At 39.7% G+C, this 27,066-nt stretch overlaps 2 protein-coding genes across 3 annotated transcripts in view; both read right to left on the bottom strand.

Moving 5' to 3' along the window:
- The window catches only part of cep120 (centrosomal protein 120), a 34,295-nt gene extending 15,461 nt beyond the window's left edge, over positions 1-18,834 (bottom strand). Inside the window, exons 1-18 of one of the 2 annotated variants that reach the window (XM_082554510.1) lie at positions 18,565-18,834; positions 17,507-17,663; positions 16,286-16,400; positions 16,043-16,187; positions 13,179-13,327; positions 10,603-10,800; positions 10,300-10,524; positions 9,786-10,008; positions 9,514-9,703; positions 7,971-8,120; positions 5,602-5,784; positions 5,426-5,522; positions 4,627-4,803; positions 4,401-4,490; positions 4,203-4,295; positions 3,061-3,222; positions 2,848-2,970; positions 2,192-2,290 (exon numbers count right to left, since the gene is read on the bottom strand). In XM_082554510.1, the coding sequence (XP_082410636.1) occupies positions 2,192-2,290; positions 2,848-2,970; positions 3,061-3,222; positions 4,203-4,295; positions 4,401-4,490; positions 4,627-4,803; positions 5,426-5,522; positions 5,602-5,784; positions 7,971-8,120; positions 9,514-9,703; positions 9,786-10,008; positions 10,300-10,524; positions 10,603-10,800; positions 13,179-13,327; positions 16,043-16,187; positions 16,286-16,400; positions 17,507-17,663; positions 18,565-18,613 (2,625 nt within the window). In that variant the 5' untranslated portion in view covers positions 18,614-18,834. The remainder of the gene's footprint in view (positions 1-2,191; positions 2,291-2,847; positions 2,971-3,060; positions 3,223-4,202; positions 4,296-4,400; positions 4,491-4,626; positions 4,804-5,425; positions 5,523-5,601; positions 5,785-7,970; positions 8,121-9,513; positions 9,704-9,785; positions 10,009-10,299; positions 10,525-10,602; positions 10,801-13,178; positions 13,328-16,042; positions 16,188-16,285; positions 16,401-17,506; positions 17,664-18,564) is intronic. The other variant, XM_082554511.1, reaches the window with a different exon arrangement.
- Positions 18,835-20,064: 1,230 nt separating this feature from the next.
- Positions 20,065-27,066, bottom strand: part of znf608 (zinc finger protein 608) — a gene marked incomplete at its 5' end in the record, with an annotated part of 69,864 nt that continues 62,862 nt past the window's right edge. Inside the window, 2 exon segments of the mRNA XM_082554506.1 lie at positions 20,065-23,932; positions 26,220-26,276. Of these exon segments, the coding sequence (XP_082410632.1) occupies positions 23,913-23,932; positions 26,220-26,276 (77 nt within the window). The 3' untranslated portion in view covers positions 20,065-23,912.

The following is a 27,066-nucleotide window of genomic DNA, read 5'->3' as shown; positions in this document are numbered from 1 at the left end:
AACTAAAATGAGGAAGAAGTTTGAACGTGATAAATAGTGAAGACACAAGAGAAGGAGAAACTGTCAAACAAGAAGAAAAAAGGAGACAGGAGGAAACAAAAGAGGCGAGGCTGCTGTAAAAAGGAAAAATGAAAGAGAGACGGAGAGCGAGGGGGAGGAAAAATGTCCGTCCACTTTTCCAGCTGGTTAATGTCGGTAACAGTTATTAGTTTGTCAGATAAGGTCTGTGCGTCTGCGTGTGTTTACATTAGGCTTAGTCTGACTAAAGCCCCACTTAGTGCTGTGTGTGTGCACATAAACGTCTACCCTTGTGAGGACAAGTTTCAGTTGTAGGCCTGTGGAGTGATGACGTGCTCACTCACTTTGTGACAGACCTTCAAAGGGTTTGGTTTCAGGGTTTGGGTTGGTATTAGGTTTAGGCATTTAGTAGTTGTATGTGAATCAGAGTCCTCACAAAGATAGGTGGATGAGTGTGTATGGGCTGTTAAGAACTGATGGCTGTCTACTTCAACTCTGCTAAATATTTGACTCCAATGTAAAAACACACTTCGTTCTCCTCCCGTTTTCTTTCTCCTTCAGACATACAAACACACACGTGTGTCTTTCCAAACTTGTGAGGACACAAAACCAATACAAATCCACTCTTAATCCTCAAACAGCATAGATATATACACTTTGATGCTTTTTGGGCCTCTGACCACAGAGTGTATACTGTAAAAGATGCATGTAGCAACGTGAAAGTGCCTTAAATCTTTTTAATGACCAGCAGAGAGCAACTCCTCTGTTTTCAAAAAGACTGCTTTCATGCCTTACAACGTCATGGTCATGTTTTAAGTGATGGTCCCTATTAGAGTAGAGTAGAGCAGCAGCAGACGTCACTAACCAAAAGCTGAATTCCGGTTTTCTATTTCCATCTTTTGCTGTTGATGCTTTCACGTAACTTCCCATGATGCACCAAACATTACTTCTCCACTCTTTGCACACCTTCAGCTTTTATCCAGTTTCTCTTGTAGTTTAAGTTCTGGCCTTTTTGTTTGTCATCTCTCTACGCTCCTTTATCCTCTCTTTTTACCCCCTAGCTGGTCATCGATGGTCACTCCCGCTCAATGAGACTGTTTTTAATGGAAATTTCTTCCTGGGGTTCTCCGTCTAATATCTGGGGCTTTATTTAAGGTCCTAATGTTACAATATAAAGTGCTTTGAGATTATGTTTAAGCTATGAACTTTAAACTAAAGTGAATTACTCAACTTGGCGACTAACTGCAGGGTGATGAAATCTGTCGCAGCATTTGGACCAAGACACTGAATGGCAACCAAACATTCACTCTCACATTCACACCTACAGCTAATTTAGAATCACCAGTTAGTCTAAAAAGAACATGTTTAGATTGAGGAAATAAAAAGACAACACCAAAAAAGGTGACAGCAATATAAAGTCTACAGTAAGTTTTAAATTGCCTTAAAACTCAATCACACATCTACATGCTGCTGCATCCTCAGTATGATGTGACGTGTGTGGAGCTATGGTTGGTTTCCTCTGCTCACTCTATGTCTTTAAACAGAGCACTTACATGTCCTAACACTGTCAGCTCATCTCTAGCAGCAGATTTAAAAACCTGCAGCATCCCCTCACTGAAAAACTACAATTATCTGCTGTGAAATATGACCGCTGTCAAGACGGTCCGAGGTCAGCTCCTCTCACTCGCTTTGTTTTAATGGTAAAGTTTGGGTTTTGTTTTTGTCAGTTTCAGGTACTGCTGTCATCATTCTGTCCTGTTCTGTTGAGATTCTGGACTACTAGTCTTGTTTTCATCCATCTGGTTACTGATGTCATTACATACTGGAATACTCTATGAATATCAACTTGGAATGTAATTAACATTTAGCTTCAGATGTTATTGCGCTTTTCTAAAAACAAAAATAAGTAACTGTAATTTGCTGAAAAATCCTTTTTATGTTTGGTTTGTTATGAGTTTTTAAACACATTTACATACTTAACAGGGATAACCACTGGCCCATATTTTTATACTTAGACAACTAGCATGAACATACCTTTACAGCCCATACTAACATGCAAACATGCATTGTTAAGACTACCCATCCTTTAAATCTGTAACCCCGGTATAAAAGTTTAGCACTCTACAGTAAACAGCTCCTATAAGAATCACATCCTTCTCTGGGTGAACCATACCTGTTTGAATCGAGCAAGCTCCTTTAAGGCACGCCCCCACTGCTGCTTGTAGTGTAGCTTGGATTTAGTGGCGGACTCCAGCTTCCTCTCCAGCTCCACCTGACAACGAAAAACACCTTTTGTGCTTTTTTCAATAGCATATTTATTGTGTTGCATTTTTTTTGTTTTCATTTTTAGTTTATTTCTTTCAGTATTGCTTTATTTTTACTTATTTTAGAGTTATTATTGCAAAAATGTATTAATGTTATTTAACCCTTTTAGCTTAAAAAGGTTATAGAGCACTGTTTTATGTAATATTGTAGTATTACATGTTGTATAATAATTTTTATTATTTTAGACTTTTAGCAGCTTTTTTTTAGCATTTTCTCTAATATTGCTTTATTTCACTAACTAACCTGTGGAGTGCAAATTGTGTCATTTTCTTTGAGTTTCATTAAATTTCATCTTGTAATATTTTTATATATTACATCTGCTCTGTCCCATCAGCTTATCGTATATCTGTGAAGAAAACCTGGAAACCTGCACAGAAAGGTGATGTACAAATAAGGTCTGTCAGTTTTTTATTTCTTTACTCTTTTGCTGTAACTTTGACTTTAATTTCATTATAATGAGTACCGTCTTTCCAGGTAGTACTATTCCTAAAGCAGCTGCTTTACCTTCTCTAGGGTGAGCAGGTTGATCTCTGACTGCAGTCTGAACTCGGGTCTGATGTTCTGTTGTTCTCTGAACAGCTGGAACTCTTTCTCCAGCTGTTTGTACCGAGACTCACCATCTGCAATCTGCACAACAGGAGCACAAAGAAAAGAATAGAAGAAGTCACTTGACTTTACAATCAGAATCAGTCAAACAGATTAATCCTCAATCTCTACCTGCTGCAGTAACCGTGCTCGTTCCTCCTCCATCAGTCGGACTTTTTCTCTCTCTAGCGCCACCCGGTGGTCGCACTCCTGTCGCAGTCGCCTGCTGCTCTCCTGCAGTTCCCTCTGGGTCAGCTCATGCTCGGCCCGCAGCTCCCTCTGCAGCCTCTGAGTCTGAAAACAGAGATGCACTCACTTTACTGTAGAGAAACGGTTTGGTCAGTTATAATCTTGACTAGAGTGAATGTCACTGCCTGGTCACTTCCTTCTACCTTTGTATGTGTGAAATATACGTAGACTGCATGCATTTCACATTCTCAATAATCAATACATTTTTAGATATTACATTTTGCAGAGAGCTAAAATCTACAATCTACCAGTGAACACTTTGACTGCAAGAGTAAAATGGTCTGCTTAAATGGGGTCTTTAAGAGATCTCAGAAAAAAATTATTATTATGATAATAATACTAAAAATGTTAAGAAAAAGGCTTTTACATACATTCTATGGTCAAAATAGCCCTGGAGAAGCTTTAATGAAGACTTCTGTGTAGCATTTCACCTTTAATCTACATTTTAAACATCAGCACAGCCGATGTTCTGACTAAAAGTGTTTTAAAAGAGCCAAAAATCTAAAACATACACTTGTATCTTTAGATTTATTGAAGTGTCTTTGTTATGCTTACATTTTCTATAATAACAAAACCTGCTATAAAGGGTTTGGTCAGTTATAATCTTGAGTTTGGAAATGGCCACATAATTTCTAGTCTATGTTAAACAAGAACTACAAAAAGTACAGTTTTACTGATAGCTGCTTTTGAAGTGTGAGCTATTAGCATTTGGAATGAATGAAGAATTGGTTTTATATATAACGTTGTACACAAGATGGTGCTACAATGTGTGGCATAAAAGTCATAAAGCGGTTGAGGTGATGGATGATGACAGATGCTGATAAATTACTGAATAATGCAATGATCCAAACACTTCATGTGATGTCTGATGATCAATTTTCTGTCTACAGTCCTCCTTCTGTCAAGCAATTCTTAAGTGTTGACAACACACTAAAACACACATTTACAGAATTACAATTACAATAATTTGTATGAATATTATGAGCCTTTGATACTGTATGTTGTGTCATCAGCTAGCATCAGACCTCCAGCTCAGCCTCAGCCAACTGTTTCTCTCTCTTCTCCAGATCAGACAAAGTCTTCTGAAGCTGCTCCTCCAGCAGGTTATACTCCACCTCCTGCAAACACACACAGATGTGTAGAAGTGAGCAGGAGGGACCTTTCAGTAAAACTTAAGCATATATTGATATGTGAATTTGTGTAGGCGGGTGTAGACTCTCCACCTTCTTCTTGACCAGAGCTTCTCTCTCTCGGTCTCTCCTCCTCCACTCTTCTGCTAACGCCTGCATGTGGCTCAGCTCCTTCTTCCTCAGCTAAAACAAGCATATTTTATAAACGTTATATAATAGTCGACTCCTACAGGAAAAAAAATTGTTCAATTTTTGGCAAAAGTAAGAAAATATATGAGCGCTGTAAGAATCCAATAAACTGCATGGAGCTAGTGGTTACCTGATCATCAAACAGATCCTCCTGCTCCTCCTTCCACATCTCCAGCTCCAGGGCTGTGCGGTACTCCAGAGTCTCTCTGGGGACTGTAAGACCCAGTGGCGCTGTGTGGAGGCTGGAAGCTGCAGGTCTGGGCACTGCAGGGTGGAAGGATGGCTGCGAGCGAGGTGCAACTTCATTCTGTAGATATGTAGGAAAATAAACATGTCAAAAGTGATCTAGTTGAGCTAGAAACAAACAACAACATTTTACTCCAAGTAATCTGTGGTGATAGAAGACTAGAAAGACTTTTTTTTTTTTTTATCTCTAAAAGAAAACTAGCATGGACAGAAAAAGGTTGTTTTTAGAGCAGAACACATTCCCAGCTCTACAGTGTTTATATAGTTTTATTTTTGGAACATGACTCAGTTAAAAACATATTTTTCAAACCCTGGCACTCAGTTTATCCTTTGAAACAAAGGTTTACATCCTGTTTCTTTAAAAGGCACTTATTGTAGATGACGTGCTTAAAAATCCTTTAAACCTTATAAAATCAACTAAAGCTGTGACTCCACATCCAATACTTTGTGTATCATGTTGGAGAGTTATGAACTGAAAGCAGCTTTTATAGAATAGCACTCTGTACCACAGATGGTGCAGCAAGTAAAAGAAGTCAGTTTTCAGTCTGACTGATGGTGAAAAATGTTGCACGGAGGGATCGACTAAAACACACCTAGGTCATCTAAATCCAGAATATTTTTGTTCTTTATCTTGTTGAAAGGAAGATGCACCATACTGGCTGTTATTTGCGCTGCTCTCTCACCTGTGATGAGTCAGACACTATGACCTCTGTGGCTTTAACCAATCCCAGGTCCTCTAGCGTTGCCATGTAGCCCAACTCTGCCACCTTCTCACTAGGCCTGAGAGACAGATAGAAATGCAGCTGTTAAACAGAGGTTAATCATCATTACGTGATCCATCAGTCAGTCTGGTTTCTACCGGTGTTTTTGGACCACAGGGATCCTGTCCAGGTGAGTCTGTCTCCAGCACTGCTCTCCAGTTGATCCCAGGAATCTGCTCTTCTCAGTGCTCAACAGCTGAGAGAGTTGGATGGAGGCTCGTCCAATCAGCTGGTCACGGCTGGTTGTATCTCTATGCCAAACCTCCACCACCAGAGGAACTCTACAACACACAGTTAAAACACATGAAATCCCCCCGCTGCTTTTTTAACACTTCTCCTGAACTAACACCAAACTAATGAACATTCCTGCATTTTTTCTTTCTTAATTTCTGCTGTGAGATTTTAGAACATTTGTTACCAACCGGTTCACTTTAAAAAGTGGAGCTCATCTCATCAAGCATAGCTGGCATTCATGTACAAAGCTGCAGGAGTATGAGCTGTAGCAGGAGAGCTCGTGCTGCTACACTGAGATCAATGAGGCGTCATAAGAGAACAAGGACAACTATCGCAGGCTGCAATTCAAAACTGTGGAGCTGAAGTCTGTTCACAACATTATTTATGAATCCAGTTTAAGTACGAGTGAGCCATCTTTCTCACAAAAACACATCCGTATACATGTTCCCCAGCCTCACTACTGCACAAATACAATCTGATTCTATGGAAACACTGTATCAGGATAACAATGTTTCCTCAAAGAATAAGAAAGAAAGAAAAACCAGGTGACTACCAGGGGACTGCATAGTGTTTCTGTTTGCTGCTGGTGCGGGGCGATGTCATCGGTGACATCTCGAAGGTGGGACGTCAACGTGTGTGCATGTGACAGTGAGTGAGTGGTCTATGAGTGTGTGTGTGCATGGCTGAGCCCCGGACCCTGTGGGACATGGTCACCGCTCCCTGCTGGACGCTTATGCCTCTCCCTGGGATGTGGGTGCTTGTTGGTTCCGGGTTGCATGACTGGATGCTCTGGTGTGGCCGTTGGCCCGCTCCCTTTGTGAGTCAGGGTAGCTTGATCGATCTCGTTGGTGGGGTGGGGGGGTGGGGGGGGATTGCTGCGTGCTGGGTGACTGTGTTCTCAACTTGTAACAGGGTGGCCGGCCTCTAGCAGGTCCACTGCCTATTGCCTCTGGGAGTCTCACCCTTTGGCCATGGGCACCCCATCTGGGGCCTCCATCCTTCTCCTCCTTGGATGGATGCGCGGATGTCGCAGTGATGTGTGGCCTTGGGTCCTCAGTACTCTTCAGGGTCTTGGATGGGAGAGTTGCCCTGGTTCCATCTCCATCTGTCTGTTGCTCTTGTGGGGTTGTTACTGCAGCTTCCCACCCTCATTATCAAGTCAATTCATGACAAATACACATAAACATCTCTCAGGTGATTAGTATATTTTCTCATTTTTGTGTTCCAGGTGCTGTATGTTTGTTTTTCTTACAGGTGCAGCAGGTGTCGATACATTGTTCATTTCTATTTGTGCTCCATCCTATTATTATACCCCCCACACACACTTTTTCCCCTGCCTGTCCTACCTTACACATTGTCATACTTTATCACATATAATGTAATAACTGAAATAACACAAAAGGAAATGAATAAATAATCAGATAAAAGATTCACATGAACACAAGGAGGCTATAAAGATTTTATATAGCTGTTTTTGGAAAAGCAAAATGTGTTTGGCACCACAGTGCACTCAGATCACAACTCTGATTGCAAAAGCTGCCAGACAGGACAGGATTTAAAAATAAAAAAAGGGCATCATGTTCATTTGCAGTGACCATTCCCTCAAAGGTGTCACAAAACATAACAGCAAAATGTTCTCTACAGCAGAACTAAGAAAAAGGAAATCACTGAAGGGTTCAATGGTTCAGGTTTTTCCTTTAATTTTTCACCCATTTATGTCATTTATACTGTCATGAAAAACAAACTTTGAAGTAAAAGGAAAAGATAATTATAGATGATAACTTAAAAGGAAACACTATTCGAGCTGTCATTATAATAGGTCTGGAGTTATTTTTCCATCAGAAGAGTTTTGTGCCTGTTGGCTGACACAGAGTCAGAGAGCTGATCCCTCAAGCAGGAGGACAAAGAGCAAACCAACGATAAACCCGACAGCTCAGCTTTGTTTAAATAATGTATGAAGGTGAGATGGTTTCTTTGCACTTATTTATGTTTTACTGTGTTATCATTAAAAATATCACCACTGGACCTTTATAACTATACAAGGTAAGTTACACTGAATATTTTTTCCTGATAATATTTACTGATACTGAATGAAAGTGAATTATTTAACTGCGATCAACATTTGATCTCCTTCCATATGTTTAAAGCATGATATTAAAAACAGGGTCCATCAGTTGCAATAATAGCTGCACTTCTTTAAATTTTGATGGAAGAATGAAGTTTTTTTCCCTACCTGCTGAAGGTTTCCTGTAGCTGCTGTGGCAGGGCAGCAAAGTCGAAGGCGCAGTAGGACTGAGGCAGAGACACCTCCGTGTTCCTCTGCAGCTCCACAGGAGGGTTAGTCATGATCGGAGCAGCACTGCCAAAGAACTGGTAGGAGTACCTGAAGTGTGACAAATATACAACCATCAATGAACAGATAAAATTAAAACCACTGCACTAAATATTTGGATGGATTCCTAAATAGAAAATTATCTCAATCAAACACCAGACAGAAGTCCATGAAATCTTACGATAATAATTTTTTTAAAGGCATGTTTGTTATAACCGATTTTTTAAAATAAAATGTTAGAAGTGATGATTGTGAGTAAAATACAGGAAAACTACTTCCTCTATGTTGAACAGTTGATAAATTAACCATCCACACTTATACAGACCTTTAAAGCACTAAAGGTAAAATCAGTACATTTATTTGTACATGTTAACAATTAAAAATCGTTACTGGCCCCATTAACCCAGTTTTCAAGATACTTAGCAGGTAGTTTACATCTTATGGTTTTTGAGAACATATAAACAGGTTTAATGGCACTGATAGCATTGCATGATTGCAAGTCGCAACTGGGCTTGTTTTTTATATGGGAACGAAATCATGGCAGACAGGATTTGTAGGTTCTTAATGCAAATAATTTGTGTATTTCATTAATAACAACTTTAGGCCCAGAAATTTTAGTTATGCAGCCAGACCCTGAACTTCAACAGCTAACAAATAGATGACCACTCAGGCTACAGCCTCAGTTTCTACCTGTTAATGTTTCTAAAGTAGAATCACTGTGGCGATCGCTTTGTGCTGGTTTTCATGTTTGTTTTGTGTTGCCGGTGTTGTGCTTATATACTAAGAGAAAGATCACGTGTGTGCTCATTAGGATAGTGCATTAGGTGCCGGTATGTTGGGGTGTGGCCTATTGCCTTATATTGTAAAATGTAACTATGAGAAAATGCATTTCAGGTGACTTTACGGAGAAACAAGAAACTAATGCATCACATTGTGTAATTAATTAATTTCTCCAGTAAATACTTAAGTAACGCACTGCATTATTTGTAAAACCAGTAATGACTCAGAAAAAAGAGGAAAAATACCTCCAACAAACCTTCGACCCACAGCATGCAATTAATTTGCAAGAATCGAATGTCTTCGATATCTTGCTTAGTGATGGTGATGACTCTCAAGGCGGAGTCAATGAGAACCCCGTGAGAATCGATAAGGATATGAATTAAAAAGTAATATCAATAATGGCATCAGAATCGCTAAATTCTTATCAATTCAATTGACATAATATTTTTTTAATTGTTGTTGTAAACAAGCTGCAATTTCTAATGCTTGGCACCATGTAAATAAAACTGAATGGAAATTAAAATGCTTCCTCCTGACTCAGGCTCAATGCTGCTGAGTGTTTGACAGATATTAATGTGAACATCTAAAGTTCCCTAAAATCTCTGCACAGCACCGTATGTGGAAAAACTCATTCTGACAGCTGAAAGCAGATAAAGTGTTTCACCTGAGCGTAGCAGCAATGGGGTGGGGTAAGCTGAGGTTTCCCAGGCTGCGAAGGTCCAGAGAGAAGCAGTAGTGATGAGCAGAGGGGGGGATGGAGACTTTGGGAGCAGAAACACTGACGGATGACATTCCACCATCCGCTGCAGCCTCAGGCTGTCTGGGCAGCGATGCTGGAGCCTCCAAATCTGTAGCTGGACACCAGTGAACAAACTTCAGCTCTAAACCTTTCAAACTTCTCGTGTGAAAATGACAGCTGCTTATTTTAAGTCCTACCTGCCAATCCTGTCGGCTCTCTGCCGTGCCGGAGCTCATCCAGCAGACTCTCTGCTTCGCTCTCTGTATGAGATGAAGGAGGAGGGAGAGGAGGACCCCGAGGACCAGGATGTGGAGGAGACCCTGCAGGCTTATGGACTGGAGAAGAGCTTCGAGGTCTCTGTTCAGCAGGAGGAACAGCAGGAGACAGCGCTCCACTAGCCTCTTTATTCCCCACAGACTGCTGAAAGGACACAAGACCATGCATCATGACATGTAGTGTGATAATCGGACAACAACTCAGGTCCATCATAAAGCATAACAAAAACAACCAATGCATCAGGAAGTTATAAAATCACAGTGGTAAAGAAACACATGAAATCTAGTCTGAGGCTCTATGCAGAGTTCTGCTCTCCCTCCAAATTGCTGTGAGTGCAAAGATTCATCCTTCATTCATCTCATGTAATTAATAGCTGACAACATCCCAATCATAAATGTTTTAGAAATTAAACTCTGAGTACTTGTTTTCATTTACCTGCAGTGTGACCTCCTCCCTCCTCAGGGTTACAGCCACTCCCAGAGTCGGCTGCAGGTCGGTGGGCAGAGCAGGCAGCGTCTGCTTGACTCGCTTCGGAGGCTGCAGGAGAAAGGCTCCCTCTAGTGTCGCTGCTTTGTTATCCAGATCCGTGGAAATACCAGCCAGAGCTGAGAGAGAAATGTCAGTGCTGCCCAAAGAGTGATTCCCACAGCACAGGTGGATCTGAGGAAGAGAAAGGACTAAGACATACAGGTACACAGCAGGTAACTGGGAGGCAGGAGCTCCCAGTCAGGCACTCACCTGTAAACTGGGCTGCTGAGACAGGAAGGCTTTGAGGATCTGTTTGCTACTGCGGATGCGCACAGACGCGCGCTCTGGCTCAAAGTCAGGACTCAGGAGGTTGTGGAAAGGCTCGCTGGTTATGTCGTTCCCCAGTAAAGAATAGTAGAAGAAGAACTCTGAGCCCTCCGCTGACAGTTTCATGGTGCTGGGGACCAACTACAGCGAAACAAAAACATTTCTGGTTTTAAAGGATTCTCTTTTAAAGTCTACATGTACATGTGAAGATAATTTTTCAGTTTCAGTCAGCATGCTGGTAAAATACGAGTGTGTGCATGTGTGTGATAATGTTATAGAGTTATATATATTTTACTATTTTATTGAAGAACTGTTTTATAACAATTTTAACTCCCACAGAAGCTGCAGATTTTCATAAACCGGGGCGATCGTGGCTCAAGAGTTAGGAGTTCGCCTTGTAATCGGAAGGTTGCCGGTTCGAGCCCCCGGCTCGGACAGTCTCGGTCGTTGTGTCGTTGTGTCCTTGTCCAAGACACTTCACCCGTTGCCTACTGGTGGTGGTCAGAGGGCCCGGTGGCGCCAGTGTCCGGCAGCCTCGCCTCTGTCAGTGCGCCCCAGGGTGGCTGTGGCTACAATGTAGCTGCCATCACCAGTGTGTGAATGGGTGGATGACTGGATATGTAAAGCGCTTTGGGGTCCTTAGGGACTAGTAAAGCGCTATATAAATACAGGCCATTTACCATTTACCATAAAAAACATTCATTTAAAGTTAAATATGAATAAATACTTGAAGTTCACTTTTAATTAATCGATAGTTAACTCAAACATACAGTTTTTAAGAAAATGTTAGCAAAAGTCAAACAACTTTACTTGGTTGCGTGACCCTGAAGTACACTGACAGAGAAAACGGGCAGCTGCAAGTGTTAATGGTCCTTCCACATGTTCCCCTACAGAACATTTCTCAAGATTTACTTCTCTAGATATATTTCAATAGCCAGAGGCTTTCTTTCACTCATGGTAGTTCTTGCTGAACAAGTCAAGGTTGCGGAGGGCTGAAGCCTAAATTAGCTGTCATCCAGCAAGAGGCAGAATTCACCCTGGACAGTTTCAGGCTCAAAGACACACCTATGACCAATTTGGGATCACATCATGTGTTTTGACTGTGGGGGAGGAAGCCTGAGAAGCCAGAGAGAAGCCAGAGAGGTACAAAGAGAACATGCAAACTGTACACAGAAAGACAGCTGCTGGATTCGACAGCTGCTGTGATGTAGCAGTGCAAACCACTGCAACACAGTTGTCAATTCAAATTAAAAATCTGATTACATTTAGGCTATTCAACAGTGAGTTATTGTCAATATGACATTCATTTATTTGTTTATAGAGAACCCCTGCTAGTACTTCTTGAATTCTGTTTTTTTATTATTTTATCTGTTTCACTGAAGAGCACATCAGCCATCAGAGCCATGCAGCGCTTCCCTTCTTCTTTGCAGGGCTGGTCGACTAATTGGATTTCCATTTAATTACATTTTTGGCTTCTGGGGATAAAACGATTACTTTTCTGCCTTTATTTTTGCTATAAAAACGAGAGCTTTTGGTCAAAAAAATCTACAGCGCATGAAATAATTGAAAATGGCTCCCATTGGTGAACCAGTAGAAGGACAATTAATGGGTGCCTGCAGGTTCCTTTGTTTTCTCTCACCCGCTCTGCTTTCGGGTTTCTGGGACGTCATTTGGTTATCAGCTTCAGCTCTCCCTCGTTTCTTTGCAGGGCTCTTATTGCCACCTGCAGACATCTTGTGGGAGAGGCTGTAGGCCAGCAGGGATTGGCTTTACATTTAAAAGCAACTGCTAATCTGGGCCCCTGACACCATAGCCATGTTTTTTCAATTCATTTATTAGTTTTAGTATGTTTAATATATGCATGACATTAATTAATAGTTATACTAAACATTCAAGATTAGAATTACTGCCACATTAAGCTATAAAATAAAAACACCCCAACTACACATTAATTAAGATTTATAACTAATGCTGCGCAGCGTGTAATGTGAAAACAATTCTAATTGTAATGGTTGGAGAAGAGATTGGTTTAATTTGGCAGTGAGATACTCAGTGTCTTTGCTCTCTTATTATGACACTCCAAAGGAGGCAGTCCCTGTAGGAGCAGTTAAGAGATGAAGCAATAATCTTTCAACAACAATAACCACCTGTGATATTCTTCATCCATATTTTAGAAGTCATTCTGAGAAAACTGCTGTGCTTTTATTTCTTTAATACTTTTCTCAGCTTCTCCCAGAGTGCCTTTAGATGACCCCAAATAGCAGGCCTGGGGATGCTGTCAGCTGGGTTTATCATCATTATCTGACACGTGGAAACAGAAACAACCCATGCAGCAGTGACAACATACGAGCGAGCCAAGAAAAAGAGTGTTTCTCCATTTTCTGTTATCAAACTTTAGTCCAGATACTGGAAATTTGTGGGTGTGACATCACTTTGGCTACATTATCTTAAGCAATAACAATTCAACATTTAGGTCTGACGTGATCAGACAGGCATCAGGGTCAGAGTTCGGTCTTTACCTGCTCTAGTTTGGTTGCGAAGGCCACGGTGACAGAAAGGACAAACATGTCGGTGCAAAGATCTGCCGGCCCTACTTGATGGTATCCCTGGTCTGGGATCAGTATGGCCTCCAGCCTCTCTGGGAGTAGATCGGTCACCGAGGAGGAACCTACACCAGCATAACAAGGAGATCAAAACAAGCAGTAAATAAAAGAGCAAAAACAAAAATCTTACAGGTTGCAGATGTGAAGAAACCACAAGTTTTATTTTTATTCACTGAAACCACCAATTATTCCTCTCTGATGTTTGCTGGTAGCAGAGCAACGCTTACACAAGAACCGGAACTGAGCCTGAAGTGAGACTGTACAAAACCACAAGCAAGACATCATGGCTGCAAACCAGGAACTGTGTGAACAGAAGTTTAACTCTAAATAGAGCAATGTTCACCTCAGACACATTTTCAGATCTGAAGTGTAAAAACTGAGATGTCAGAACAGGTTGTTACAGTAACTTGGCAGCAAAAAGGACTCAGAGTTAGGGCTGCAACAATAAACTAAATGCTTAGGTAAAAGCACGGCTCTTTCATTCACATTTGTTACTAAAAACAGACCTGCAACTGAACCTTATTTAGGAGCAATGGATGAATAAAACGTAAGACCATGTAGCCCCCAGTTTTTCACAACAAAAACACTGATAAGACAACAACAGCAGTGATGATGACACTGTCACATACACACACACCACCGTGACTGAGAAGGTGAGCTCAGATTGAGTGAAAGAAAACGTGTTTCTAGCATCCAAAATATCCTGGAATTACCATTAAAACCTTCCCTGGGAAAAAGCTAACGTCCTTCTTCAAACCACCTGGTCAGCAAACTCTGACATGAGGAACTTTGTAGCTGCTCCATCCACTGCCGTTTGGTTTACACAGCAAATAAATCTGCAGTAAGTCTCCAGAAGTTGTATTAAAATATGCAGATGAATGTTAACTTGGTCTGAAAGGATGTTTAAATTACACAGCTTCCTGAAGACTGACGACAGACGTCTTATTTTACGTGGCGCGATGCCTGCAGCACACAGGGTGAGTCTACAGGGGGGCATTTTCAATTCCTCAGATTAATAATGAAATAATACAAAATACTGTGTTAATTAAATTGCATTCATATTTTTAAAAACTGAATTAAAAATATTCATAAAAATAAAAGCTTTTTTTCCCAGCAAGCCAATAAAAATGTACATGGACCAATAAACTCTGAACCACTGACCTGTTAGGTAGAACGCTGAATTATTATTACGTCTACATCATTAACTTGTTGTCAAAAGCACACAAACACTTGCCTCATATTAATGTCAGAAAACCTTCCAAGAAGCAAGAGTACAAATTGCTTACATATCTTATTTTATTTAGCTTTGACTGCACTTGAGAGTATTTATTTATTCAAAATATCTAATATTTATATATATATTTTTTTTTTAATTACGTTTTAATATGGCACATAAATACAATCAAAGGATTTATTTTTTCTGACAGACGTTATATGCAGTTAAACTTTAAAGCATTACAATTTCTAAAATAGAAAACAATGAAAAGTTCATTCTGAAAGACGTGCTTTTTGTCTTTTGAATGTTTATTATTTCTTATTAATAAAACAAAAGCATTTCTTATCTGACTTCTCGATTAATCGACGGAATAATCAGTTGATTACTCGATTAGTAAAATAATCAATAGCTGCAACCATTCTCAGTAAAAATATATTTATTCACTTTCTGAATTACCTACTTGTGTATGCAATCTTGTGAAAAAGCGGCACATAGCATTTAGACTAAGTATAAACTGTGATAATCTCAATGAAAATATTATATTTGTTTTAAATGTAATGAGTAATAGAATAGTAGTTCTTCACCCTCATAAGTAAATCGTAAACAGAAACATAGACTGAGTGCTCCCTTATGATTTTTTCCCCCTGCAGTAACAGCCGAAACACAAAGCCCTTGCAGTCAGTGCACTTTAACAGGCAAATATGAACTAAGTGAACTTCAGCTCGAGGCTCAACTGTATAGACTGGGAATATTTTCCCAGAGAAATGATGAGATTCAATTTTCTGAATGTGCGACTTTATGATCTTACAAGTGCTCACTTCACAGAACGGAAATCCCACAATCTGAGCTCCTTCTGCAGCTATGACCCTGTAATGACTAACATAACACATGACTAATGCTATATTATGTTATGAAAGAGACAGACCATCAGACCACTGTTCTTTACAATGTCAGTAAAAGTTACACCAGATCCTCCATCAGTGCACTAATCTGTCAAAATGATGGATAAGCTCTGGAGTTGTCTGTCATTGTCAGAAAAAAAGACAAGAATTTCTAAAAGTAATTTTTTTTTCACATCTAGAACCCTGGAGGAGGTTAAAAGTATGCCCGGTTTAAATAGAGACGGATTTTACACATTAAAAACTCTGGATTTAGGCTCCATGTATGCTGCCAACCCACTATTCTCCCTTCTTAGATTTCAAACATGAGTCAGTGTTTTCTCTACAACTGAGCCAAGATCTGGACCTTTTTCTTCTTACTCACACTTTATATTTGAGGGTGACCAAAACCTAAACAGTAAGCAGTAACTTTATAGAAGGATGGTAAAGGAAAATAAAATCCCAAGCTTTGTCTTTTGCCCTGATTCTTTTAAGTTTCTTTAAGGCAGGAATATGGCACAGCAGTGACGACTCAGCACAGAGACTGGACTTCAGAAAGAAAAATAGTTTATTAAAATGTAGACTGTTCCAGCTCATCACCATCAAACACAAGTAATACAGTTAAATAGAGAAAAGATAAAACCAAGGAAGGTGAAAACAAAAGAAAGAGAGCTGGGAGAGCTCACCTTGTCGGGGCGGGGCCTTCTTGGCTTTGAACCTATCAGGTGAAGGTTCAGAGGGCTTGTTGTCATTCTCCAACACCATGCTGAGCAGGAGGGAAGGTTTCTGTTTGGTGTACTTACTGCTGAGCAGTGGATACCAGCGTGACTCCTGATACACACAACAGATTTATCAGAACATCAGCCCTGCATAATAAATCTTCTACCAGCGCACCTCTGAACAGACAGACAGACAGAGAAGACGTTCACCTGTTTGACCTCCTGAACTGATCGAAGGTCAAGGACAATGTAGCCGACGCTTTCTTTTTTCTTGCTGACAGGGTCAACAGCAAAACACTGAAGCTTGATGGGAGTTCGCTGCAGTCTGAAGAGACAAGGCCATCAAGAGGCATTAGTGTGACTCGGCTAACATTTTCACAACCCTACTTTAGAAAGGTTTTTTTGTGGTTTGAGATAAAATTTGTTTTCTGTAATACTTCAAAGGGTAGCTGCCTAACAAATCAAAAGTATTAGAAAGAACATCCAAACAGTCAGACAAACTGCTGTGATCGAACACCTGGGGACACAGGGAAGGAAGAACTTCCTTTCAACAGGAAAAGACCTCCACCAGGGCCAGGCTCAGAGAGGAGTAGCTATCTATTGTAACAATTTGGGAGGTGAGGCGAAAAAAGAAAAAAGAAACATTGGCTAATTATGTTTTGTTCTCGTTGCTCAAACGATTAAATGAGAAAATAACCAGGGAATCATGAACTAGCCAAATAAACATTTGTTACAGCTCAACAGAAACCTCTTTGACTTAAGTCTTAAGAAAGTCCAAACATGTGAATTATGGAAAATTAATAACAATAATCAGCCTCTGTACAGTTGTGAAGAGGCAGAGCATTAGGTACAGACATCAAAAACCTTTTTTGGTCCCTGGTTGGTGTTATTTTTCTTCCAAGGTTGCAGTTCCAAGTAACTCTACATGTACTTGGCTATGTCCATCTTTTACATACAGTCTATGGAGGCATGTGGTTGCAGCTCTACAGTCAATCTTTTCAACCTACTGTAATTTAATGGAAATTGTTCTAATATTAGTATTTTGTGGTTCTTAATTAAATAATTAGATAATAATAATTCGATTTTTACAATATTACCACAACTTTAACCTCAACAACATAATTTTTAAAAAAAAACAGTCGCGTCATCACATAGTAAATCCAGTAGAATGTGCTATGCTTCCACTGTTTACAAGCATGTAGCAAAGAAGCATCGCAGCTAAACACAGTGGGTGGAGTCAAGTTGTGTATTGACAGAACAGACAATATAAAAGATAGACATGGACAGGGCTGGAAAAATGTATCCAACGACAAAGACCTTTTGTATAAATCTATGATGAAAATAACAGCTGTATCATGAGATCAAAAATATTAAATTACTCATAGAGCCCAGGATGTGATTAAAAAGTTTCAAAAACACATGATATCTAACCTGTGCTGGTGCAGCGTCCTGCGGTCAAGCTCCCAGGCCAGCTCGGTGCTGAACTGCGGTTGCTCTCGGTGCTCTACAGGATCCGTGGCCAGCTGCTCCCCGTCAAAGCTCGCCTGAACCACCAGACTGAGCCGAGGACTCTTGGGGAAGTGACGACCTAGGGATTGACACAAAGTGTTTCCGACACACTGGTTACACAGATGCTGATCAATTCTCTACTTTGTCCCACTTTCTATTATGTACATCAAAAAGGTTTTGATGTACACAGCAGAGAAGCACTATATAAGAATCAGTCCATTTACTTTTTACCATCTAAGTAGCTGTATTAAATGATCATGACGTCAGTATAAATCAATATGTGACTATGACTTTTTCGTTAATTGAGCTGGCCATTAATGTCATGGTAAATTTGGCCTTTTAATTCGAAATAATTTAAAACTCTTGCATTCAATTCTTGTTTGTGAATGTCACTAAAGATGTATGCTGTATAACTACTCCACCTTATAAAAAGAACAGTTTAAAGAAATAATATAAAGGCCAACAAAGGCCAAACAGGTGAACAAGAGACAGAAAGCAGTGAAATCGCACATGGGTGTTGCACCTGTCACCCTATCTGCTGTGCTGAGCCACAAATCAGATACGATGCATTATCTCTGAAAGCCTGAATTCATCAAAACACCAACACAATGTGATGACTTGCAAATTCAACGATGACATAGAAAGTCATAGGTGTAAGAAGCTTTCTCAGCATAAATGACATTAACGTGGCTTTGAGACTGTCCCCAGTGACAGGAATAGCTGCTTCACCAGCTTAGGGCGTGTCATTCGAACAGCAAACTTAATGCCTCCTCAGCCTGGATTTAATTCACCGACCTGAGATCACCACCAACACTTGCAGCAGCAACAGGTTCGGCTTTTCCCCATGGGACTAACAACACCCGTTAAACGGCTGCAGTTGTGGTACCAACGAGTCAAACACGTCACGTATAAGCAAACATGGCTGGTAGCTCCAATGTAGGAGGGTTATCGGAGGATATCCAGCTCTTTAAATCGCTCACCTTCCAGAATGGACAGAACGATGAGAAGTTGGTCAGTCTTCGCAGCCATGTTGACATTTGTACAGCAGGGAAGTGAAAAAAAAGTTTTATTCAAAATGGGAAAACTCTCCTTCCCGCCGCTGCTCAGCTGAGTTTTGACGAAGATGTCAAGGTAAAGAAACGTAGTTTACATAAAGAATAACTGTACGACCGTTACAGGCAGCAAACAGCCGCTTTGTTGTCAAGCTTTGGCGCCACCCATTTTGTTTTCAAAGAGGAAGTGATGATAAAGGCGCCCGAGTTCTTAGCACCTCATGCTGGTTGGAGGTGGAACTGCAGTAAAAGTTAACCACTACTACTATTACTACTACTACCACTAGTACTGCTACGTCTGCTATTACTACCAGAGTTATTATAAGTTTGGTTTCTCTTGAGTATTTTGTAATTTAGTTTTGATTTTTTTTTATTCTAATATAACTGATTTTCATTTAGTTTCCAGCGTGGGTTTACTTATTTAAATTGACTTCCTATAGTTTGAAAATGTTAATTTTGAAAGCATTATGTTAGCACATGGAGGGAATGTGCTGAACGTGATGTTTTGGACAGTCCTTGTTAACCACAGCCATGAATATGGTGGCCCAGAGGCCAACGGACTGCAACTTAAGAAAACACCAGCAATAAAAAAGAAAACGCTGCAAGCGACAAGGGAAATAAAGCGAAAACAGAAAACAGACTTCCAAAAGCACAAGGGAAGTGTTTCTGGGGAGACAATAACCCGACGCACCAGTTGCAGGAATTTATTATTACTGCTTTCAGTTTTCCTATTTCTGTTGTCGTTTTTCCTTTTTCTGTTTTGTTTTTTCCTATTTCCATTGTTGTTTTCCCTATTTCTGTTGTGTTCTGTGTGCTTTTGCAACCTTTTTTCTATTGCTGGTGTTTTTTTTTAAGTTGCAGTCCGTTTGGCCTCTCAGGGCCACCGTACATGAAGGCCTCAGGTATGATAACAAATTTTTTTAACCAAATTAACATTAATGCTGAATTTAAACAAAAAAAAAGTTCACAAAATCGTTTCACTTATTTTTTTTAATCTTTTTTTATTATTTTTTTCAAGTCTAGTTTTCATTTTAGTTAAATTTTAGTTAGTATTAATTGCCTTGATTACTACTATTGAGCAAGAGCAACACTTAATTTGAACGAAACTTGAATTATCAACTGATGATTATTTTGATTGACTGACAGATTGTTCATTAATATGAATTAACTGAAATATTTTTGTCTTGTATTATTACTATTAGTATCATCTTCTAACTGTTTTCCAACAGGACCCTATAAATCACTTGTACCTTGCAGAGGACAGATGTTTGCCTGTCATATGCAAGGTGTTACACTTCATCACATAAAACTGTTTTTCACACAGTTATTTTTCAAACATTTAAAAAGCCAATGGTCAACATGCTGTTGAAACACAAATATCCTGAAGAAAGAAAGAAAGAAACAAAAAAAACCTTCACTGACCAAAAATGTATATAAACATCCTTTAATCATGATTGCCAAACATATGAATTAAGGCATATACAGTATAAAAAAGCAACAGCAGGTTTCATGTTTTTGTACGTTTTCAGTGTGTGAATAACTGGATATACCAGGTGGATGAATTGAACATACCAAGCAGCCTTTTAAAGACAACACTGTGTCTCCCAAAAGTTGACAGCATCTTGTAAACAGAGTTCATAGCACTATATTCAAGTAATAGAATGATCACTGATACTATGCAGGTAAGGTGTTGTGAGTGAGGCAGAGCTACTCATAGACAAGGTAGACCACTGGGATGATGTCGTCAGTCAAGGGGCCACAAGAGGTTATTTATAATAAAAACAATTATACAAAAAGGAAGCCCCCTACTGTTCAGTAGGGCTATAACCCCAGTGCACACTTTCCTGGCGAGGTTATAGTCACAATCGTTTGTTGAGTGCTCATTTGTTAAAACATGATTATTCTGTTAATTATATAGGGGGGCCATTTAATCTAATGGCTGTCTCTACTTTGTGATCTCCAATTTTCTGTGATATTTGATCTATTTGATTCACCTTTCATATAAAGGCTATTGTCTAATTAATACACACAAATACACATACTGCAGCACTGTGATATTGAGCTACTGATGTCTTTAGCCTAAACCAATAGTCATTAGTCAGTGCTTCCAAATTTTTGGAGATCATACTGGTCATACTTGGAACTGTTCTGAGTCTGTAGCTGATCGAAACCATTAGAACTGGCCTGCACTCTCAGCCATAATCCTCTTGACATGGTGGCTATTGATAATAGCTGACCATCCAGAGGCTTTTGGATCAGAGGGCTGGTGAAATAAGCCTTGGATTATTTGCTTGACTGACAACCTGAAACTATATTTGCGGAAACAGCCTATTAGAGGTCTACTGTTGGTCTTTTTAAGCACATATGCCAGATATAAACATTATCACTCTGACAGTAGTTCTCCAGTGAGTTTTGAACAAATTTTGGATCATTTGTAAACATACATGCATCTACTGAACCTTATTTAAGCTGGCAGTGGTACAACACCAATGGTAAAGTCAGACCTTTGTGTCTATCAGGGACTCTGCTGTGAGCTAGTTAACTTGTAGAAAGCATGGGAGCAAGAGCACGAGCAGGGCGAAGGATTGTGGCACTCCACATATACAGTATGTCCCCACAGTCATCACTGACAATACAAATGTGGGCATTTCAACAAAAGGATGGCCAGTGTGCATCCACTTTTCATTATTTGAGTGCAGATTTGATCTCATTAGATATTTCTGGCAACTTTTCTATCACTGTAAGTGTCATTGAAAATAAATATTGTAATCAAACCAACTATTTTTTTCCTAGAGCCCAAGAATCTTAAAATATTCTGTTGTATGCATCTAAAAACTGTTTAGATGGCAAAATGTTGTAATCGAAACTGAGCAGAATCTCATGCAAGTCAATGATTTAATGCACAATGTGAAAAAACAAAAGAATAACAAGAAAACAGAAGTCAACCCCAAGTTCACAGTCTGCATCTAGTCGTTCCATTTGATAAACAAATCGGTGCCAGTTATTGTTTTTGGTTTTTTGCCATCAACTCACTATTTTACCTGAGTGAAAATACCATGTTTCAGACAGCCTCGAGGTTATTGTAAATAATTTCCATTAGAAAGGAAAACGTTCACTGGACTTATCCTTCACAGAGAGGTATTTTAACAACAGAATTTATAAGCCCCAGTCTGTACATCTGACTTCAAAATCACTTTGACATTAAGCCTTGACGTTTGCTCTTTCCAAGCTGTTTAACTTGAGCTCATCAGATTAGACGTATCATGTCACATATCACATGATCTTTCACAGTAGATCAAACTATAACTGTTCTAATTTGCATTTTTTAGTCTATTTATAGACTTTTAGAGTAATCTGTATTTGACATGACTGCGAGCTCCAGAACTTCAGTTAGATGGACCCTGAGCATGCCTCAAAAAACAATTCAGCTTTTGAAAACACGATCCCTATATTACTCATAGCCGCTGCTAAACACTGTTGTTTTCGCTGGTTTTATCAGTCTGGCTTGCTCGTGCATGCAAAAACATGCATGCGATGCTGCTGTTGAATTGCAGTCTTTCTAATAGCTGCTGGAGGCTAGCTCCAAAATGAATCAATGCTCCTGCAAAAAATGTAGCTATAAAATTAGTTAATTCTGTTCTTTCATAAGAACTCTATAGGGGATGAATCAATTTTTCTGCTCAGCTTTAGATTTTGTTAAGGCTGGCAGGTGTGCCAACCCAGGTAGCTGTACCTGATCACTGTCTGCTAGCCTGCACCTCTTCTCCTAATCGGAGTCTCTAAACTGGATCTCTCAACTGTGTTTGTGCCGTTGGTGCCATTTGAAACATTTTTAACAAAACTCTATATACATTCTACATTGTATGACCTGCTGCGCAGGACATGCTCGTGCAAATAAAATTTAATTGTGCTTAAGTTATAGTTAGTAATTAGTGCTATGTAAATTTTTCTTATATAGCACTAATTAGCAGATATCTGTGTCTGTGCATTGCACTGTTAGAGTCTATGGATGTAACTAGCTAGCTGATAACTTAGCACCCCACTCCCGAGGCCAAATATGAACTCCAAACAGACTAACATGGTGGGGACCAAAATGGTAAAGGTGAGGCTTCAAAAGTAAAGGAAGTCACAGTGGCCATGTCCTTCTCTGATGTACAAAGCTCAGATGCATGTGATGTAGATTTGCAATGCGTTCAAAAGAAATCATCTGTTACTTATACTTCACTCAACAGTGGCCTAAATATAGCACACCTGAAAAACTATCTGTACGCAAATAATGAAAGTGCATCCAGTAGGTGTGAAGATATTTCACAGACACTAACATCCCTCAGGCACACTGCCACTCATAAGAAGCACAAACTGGGGCGAACTGATTGTATTCATCACGTATGCAGTCTAACCAATGACATCACCACATGTGCTGCAGATAAACTGAAGTCAGCGAGATAAACAGTGGCTCTGTTCCTGCCGGTCGTCCCCGCTCTGCCCTCTGCTCCCATACACGGCCGATGGAGATCAACATAGTGTACGATAAAGCATGTTAGTGCTCTGCCATGAATCTGTACAGAATATATACACCACTGGGTTCCTACATGGCACTGGGCAGGTCAATGTGAAGGTTTACTCTCACATAAAGACAATACAATCAACATGGTTACGCTCAAGTTACAGGTTAGTAATACAAATGTAGCGTCAGCACTATGGAGGGAGGAGGACTTCCACTTCAATAATCATAATGAGAATAATAAGGATAATAATAGACTTTTTAGCTTCCTAATGCTGTTTTTGTCCCATTTTAAAAAAAAAACAGATCCACACTAATGTGGTAAAGTGTAAGTCATCATCAATACATTCAGTCATATCATCATCATAATACACGACAATAACTGTGCATTTCTAAAGTTAAGTACCACAGCCCTGGTTGGGCTGAGTGCACGGCGCTCTGGGATGTTTTGTTTCATACATGCCACCTGCTTCTGTCAAAACTCTGTAAAACCAAAAGCTCTAAAAGTCAGTGATTCTGGATTTATACAGGTAGTTCGTCCTCAAACAGGTCCTGGTCCTGCTTCCCGTCCTGCTGTCAGCTCATCAGTTCCTCTGTGATGAGTTATAAAAGTGGTTCTTCTTTTATTAGTAAGAAATGAAAGAAGTTTTTTTTTCTTGATTTTTTTTTCTTTTTTGTTCTCTGCCTCTCAGCGAGGCGAAGCTTATTCAACACCATGGAATTGATGTCTGATAAATCTGCCATTCCTCATGTGAGACGTGGTCACATGGTCCTACTTCTTCCCTTCGCTGTCTGTGGAGACAGGAAAAAAAAAAGGTAAACTTTACTACACTTAGGATTTATGCTGAACAGAAGTAGAGATGCATCTGTGCTGGGTGAAAACAGTCAGGCCTCCTGTTTAGATTTGACAACACAATTTCAATTACAAACACTGTTTATTAACTGCTATGATTGAAATTAATGCAGCATTGTTGTGCTTTCTGTCATGTTTTTCAAGAACCAGGGTGGACAACCTGCTTCTTAATGTGTAAACATACCATAAAACTGGCTACATCTACTTGTTGTTATCTCATGTTAATGATATCCCTAACATTGCATGAATAGTTGTTATAGTCCATGAAAATTCTTCCTCCTCTCAGAGGACACTGAATCGTGTAAACTATAAATAGGACAGATTATGATTGTTTCACTTTGTATTTTTATTCTTTAAAGCTAATAGAGTCACTTTACATGATTAATCAAATGTAAATTATACCGGGCGTTGGTGCAGCCTCCTCAGTTCATCCTCTGTGTGACATTAAGATGTTTTCACTCCTGTTCATTGACGGTGACTCTCCCGTTAAAGGTACTTATTGTAAATTCTTGTGCTTAACACCAACTTCAAACTTTTCAGAATTAACTAAAGCTTTGAAAAGAACATTAAGATTCAACTGCTACATCTTTATGACCCGCACACATATATGCTGAAGAGATATCAACTGAAGCTGAACTGGGGCTGTGCTCTACTTTCGTGTAGTACCAATTTGTACCACAAGATGGCACAGTGAGTCAGTGTAACCTTGAAGCAACACCCATTTCTGTGGGAGCAGCTAAAAATAAATTAATGACTAGCACACATCCTGAAAATATCTCAATACAACTTAATACAGCATTTGATAAGATGCCGATACTGGCGGGAACTTTTTTGCTAAATTCTTAAAAAGATGATTAGAAAAGACACATTTAAGCCAGCCTTCTCCTGATTACTGTCCACTTACAAAAAGAAGTTTTAAACATCAGGTGGGTGGGACATATGTGCCTGAGATGACCATATTAAGGATCTCCTTGCAACAGTATATTTATATAACACAAAGCCAGTAAAATCGAAATAGGATCTCTTTTAAGGGGCATTTTATTATTTGTTCTTTCAAGTAGTTTTTTGTAACACAACTCTTTAATACCTGAAGGAAAAACAGAGATAATTGGTACATGATCTGCAGATGTCACTCCAGGAAGATTACAAATTGCTCCTGTTTTTGGATTCTACAGAGAAACGTGGATATTCTTCATTTCTCTGCAGCTGTGTGCCTCCACTGTTGCCATCACTGCTGTTAATCTCCTCCATTTCACAGCAATTTACATTTATAGACAACTGCAGTGTCTGCAGCAGTACTGTAATCATCACATTAAGCTTTTTAACTGCCTGTCAGGTTCCCTCTGGAATATTTTCACAATTTTAAGCAAACATGGTGATATATGGTTTATGAAAGTATATGGAAAACACTGGAGAGAGGGTAATGATCTACTGGAGGATAATTTCAGCAACGAGGTACGAGTGTCGCACAGCCGAATAAGCAGAGAGCTGTTATTCCCAGCAGAGAAGTTTCAGATATTAGATTTATTGACCTGGCAGACGGCATGAAAATGAGACAATTGTCCAGCTCGTTTTGCTCTCAGTTTGCATTTTATGAGAGAAAATTTTAGCCAATTCATTTCATGATATGAAAACCTGGTAGATAATTTATGAGTCTGTGAGCCACACTGAGAGCAGAACAGGATATTCTGCACATAAATGATGAGTAATTTCAGCAGTAAAACAACACCCTGGCCACTTCAGTACTCTGTGTGCCAGAGCTTTAATACAAAAATGGGCCTAGTTTTTACAGTATTAATATCCAAGCTAACTTAGAAAATGCTTCCGTGATTTGAAGGCAATCTGCATTAAAAATCTAAGCAGCAGTTGTGCTTAATTTGTCTCCTTATTAGGGCGACATAAACCTTTCTTTTAAGAACTTGTACATGAAAAGAAATAATAAAAAATGAACTAAAGCAATATATAAAGTCTAACAATAAAAGCAGGCAAAACGATAAATATATGTGCAGTATATCAAGATCTTTAAAGACAGTGAATTAGAGACTAAAGAGAAGTATCCCAACAATGAGTCCATGCTGCTCCACCCTTTTCAATCAAAGTTGTACAAGGAAGTCTCAACAAAGATGTCTAGTCTATGTATTAAAGATGTTCTGGTCCATTTACCCTGGTTTCCCAGGTGGAACCAGTGAAGCTTTAACATGATTTCAGTGTGTGTTTCAAACGTACCAGTTGAGGAGTGCCCTGACACCTGCTGACTGGAGACCAGCGACCTGGAGCTCAACCCTTAAAAACATAGGAATAGGAACATGAAGAGAAAGTCAGCTGTGATCAATGTTGGAGTTGTTACTCAAAAAAAGGTCATGTATTACTTTACTTTTTGAAACAGGTAATGAACTACATTCCTCAGCTGGTACCTGAGGAAAGTCATTTATTTAATACAACTTCTCCTTTGTGACATCACGTATGCTTTGCATGACCTGAGATGCACTGTCAGATAATTACCAATTAACAGTATGAGAGTAATGTGTGACTTAAGTCTTTTAGAGCCTATGTCGTAGTACACTCAAGTAGCCGACACTGTTGCCACCATGTGTGTGTTGTGTGCATGCAATGCTCTGCAGTTCCACTGCCAATACACTACTTGGTGCTGAAGATTCTCTCTTTGAATTGATCCATTGTCTACAGCAGCGGTCCCCAACCCCCGGGCCTCGGACCGGTACCGGTCCGTGAGTCGTTTGGTACCGGGCCGCGAGAGTTGAGGCTCAGGTGTGAAATGTATAGTTTTCAGGGTTTTTATCGGTTTTGAGCGTTATTTTGTTATCGTTTTTATCGTTAACTCGGTTTTCCTGGGTCTTTTCACGTGTGTTATGAATAAATCTTCTTTTTTTCAGTACCGGTACTAGTTTTATTTTGTCGTATTTATCCGCGACACCTTAAAGGCCGGTCCATGAAAATAATGTCGGGCATAAACCGGTCCGTGGTGCAAAAAAGGTTGGGGACCGCTGGTCTACAGGATGAGCCAATCACAGTTGATTACAATCTCTGTTAATGTGACATCCTGTTACATTTCTAG

Source organism: Aulonocara stuartgranti (assembly GCF_965226115.1).
Source record: "Aulonocara stuartgranti genome assembly, chromosome: 12".
Taxonomy (NCBI): Eukaryota; Metazoa; Chordata; class Actinopteri; order Cichliformes; family Cichlidae; genus Aulonocara; species Aulonocara stuartgranti.
Note: the sequence above shows the minus strand (reverse complement) of the source record. Positions and strands in the feature narration are given on the sequence as shown.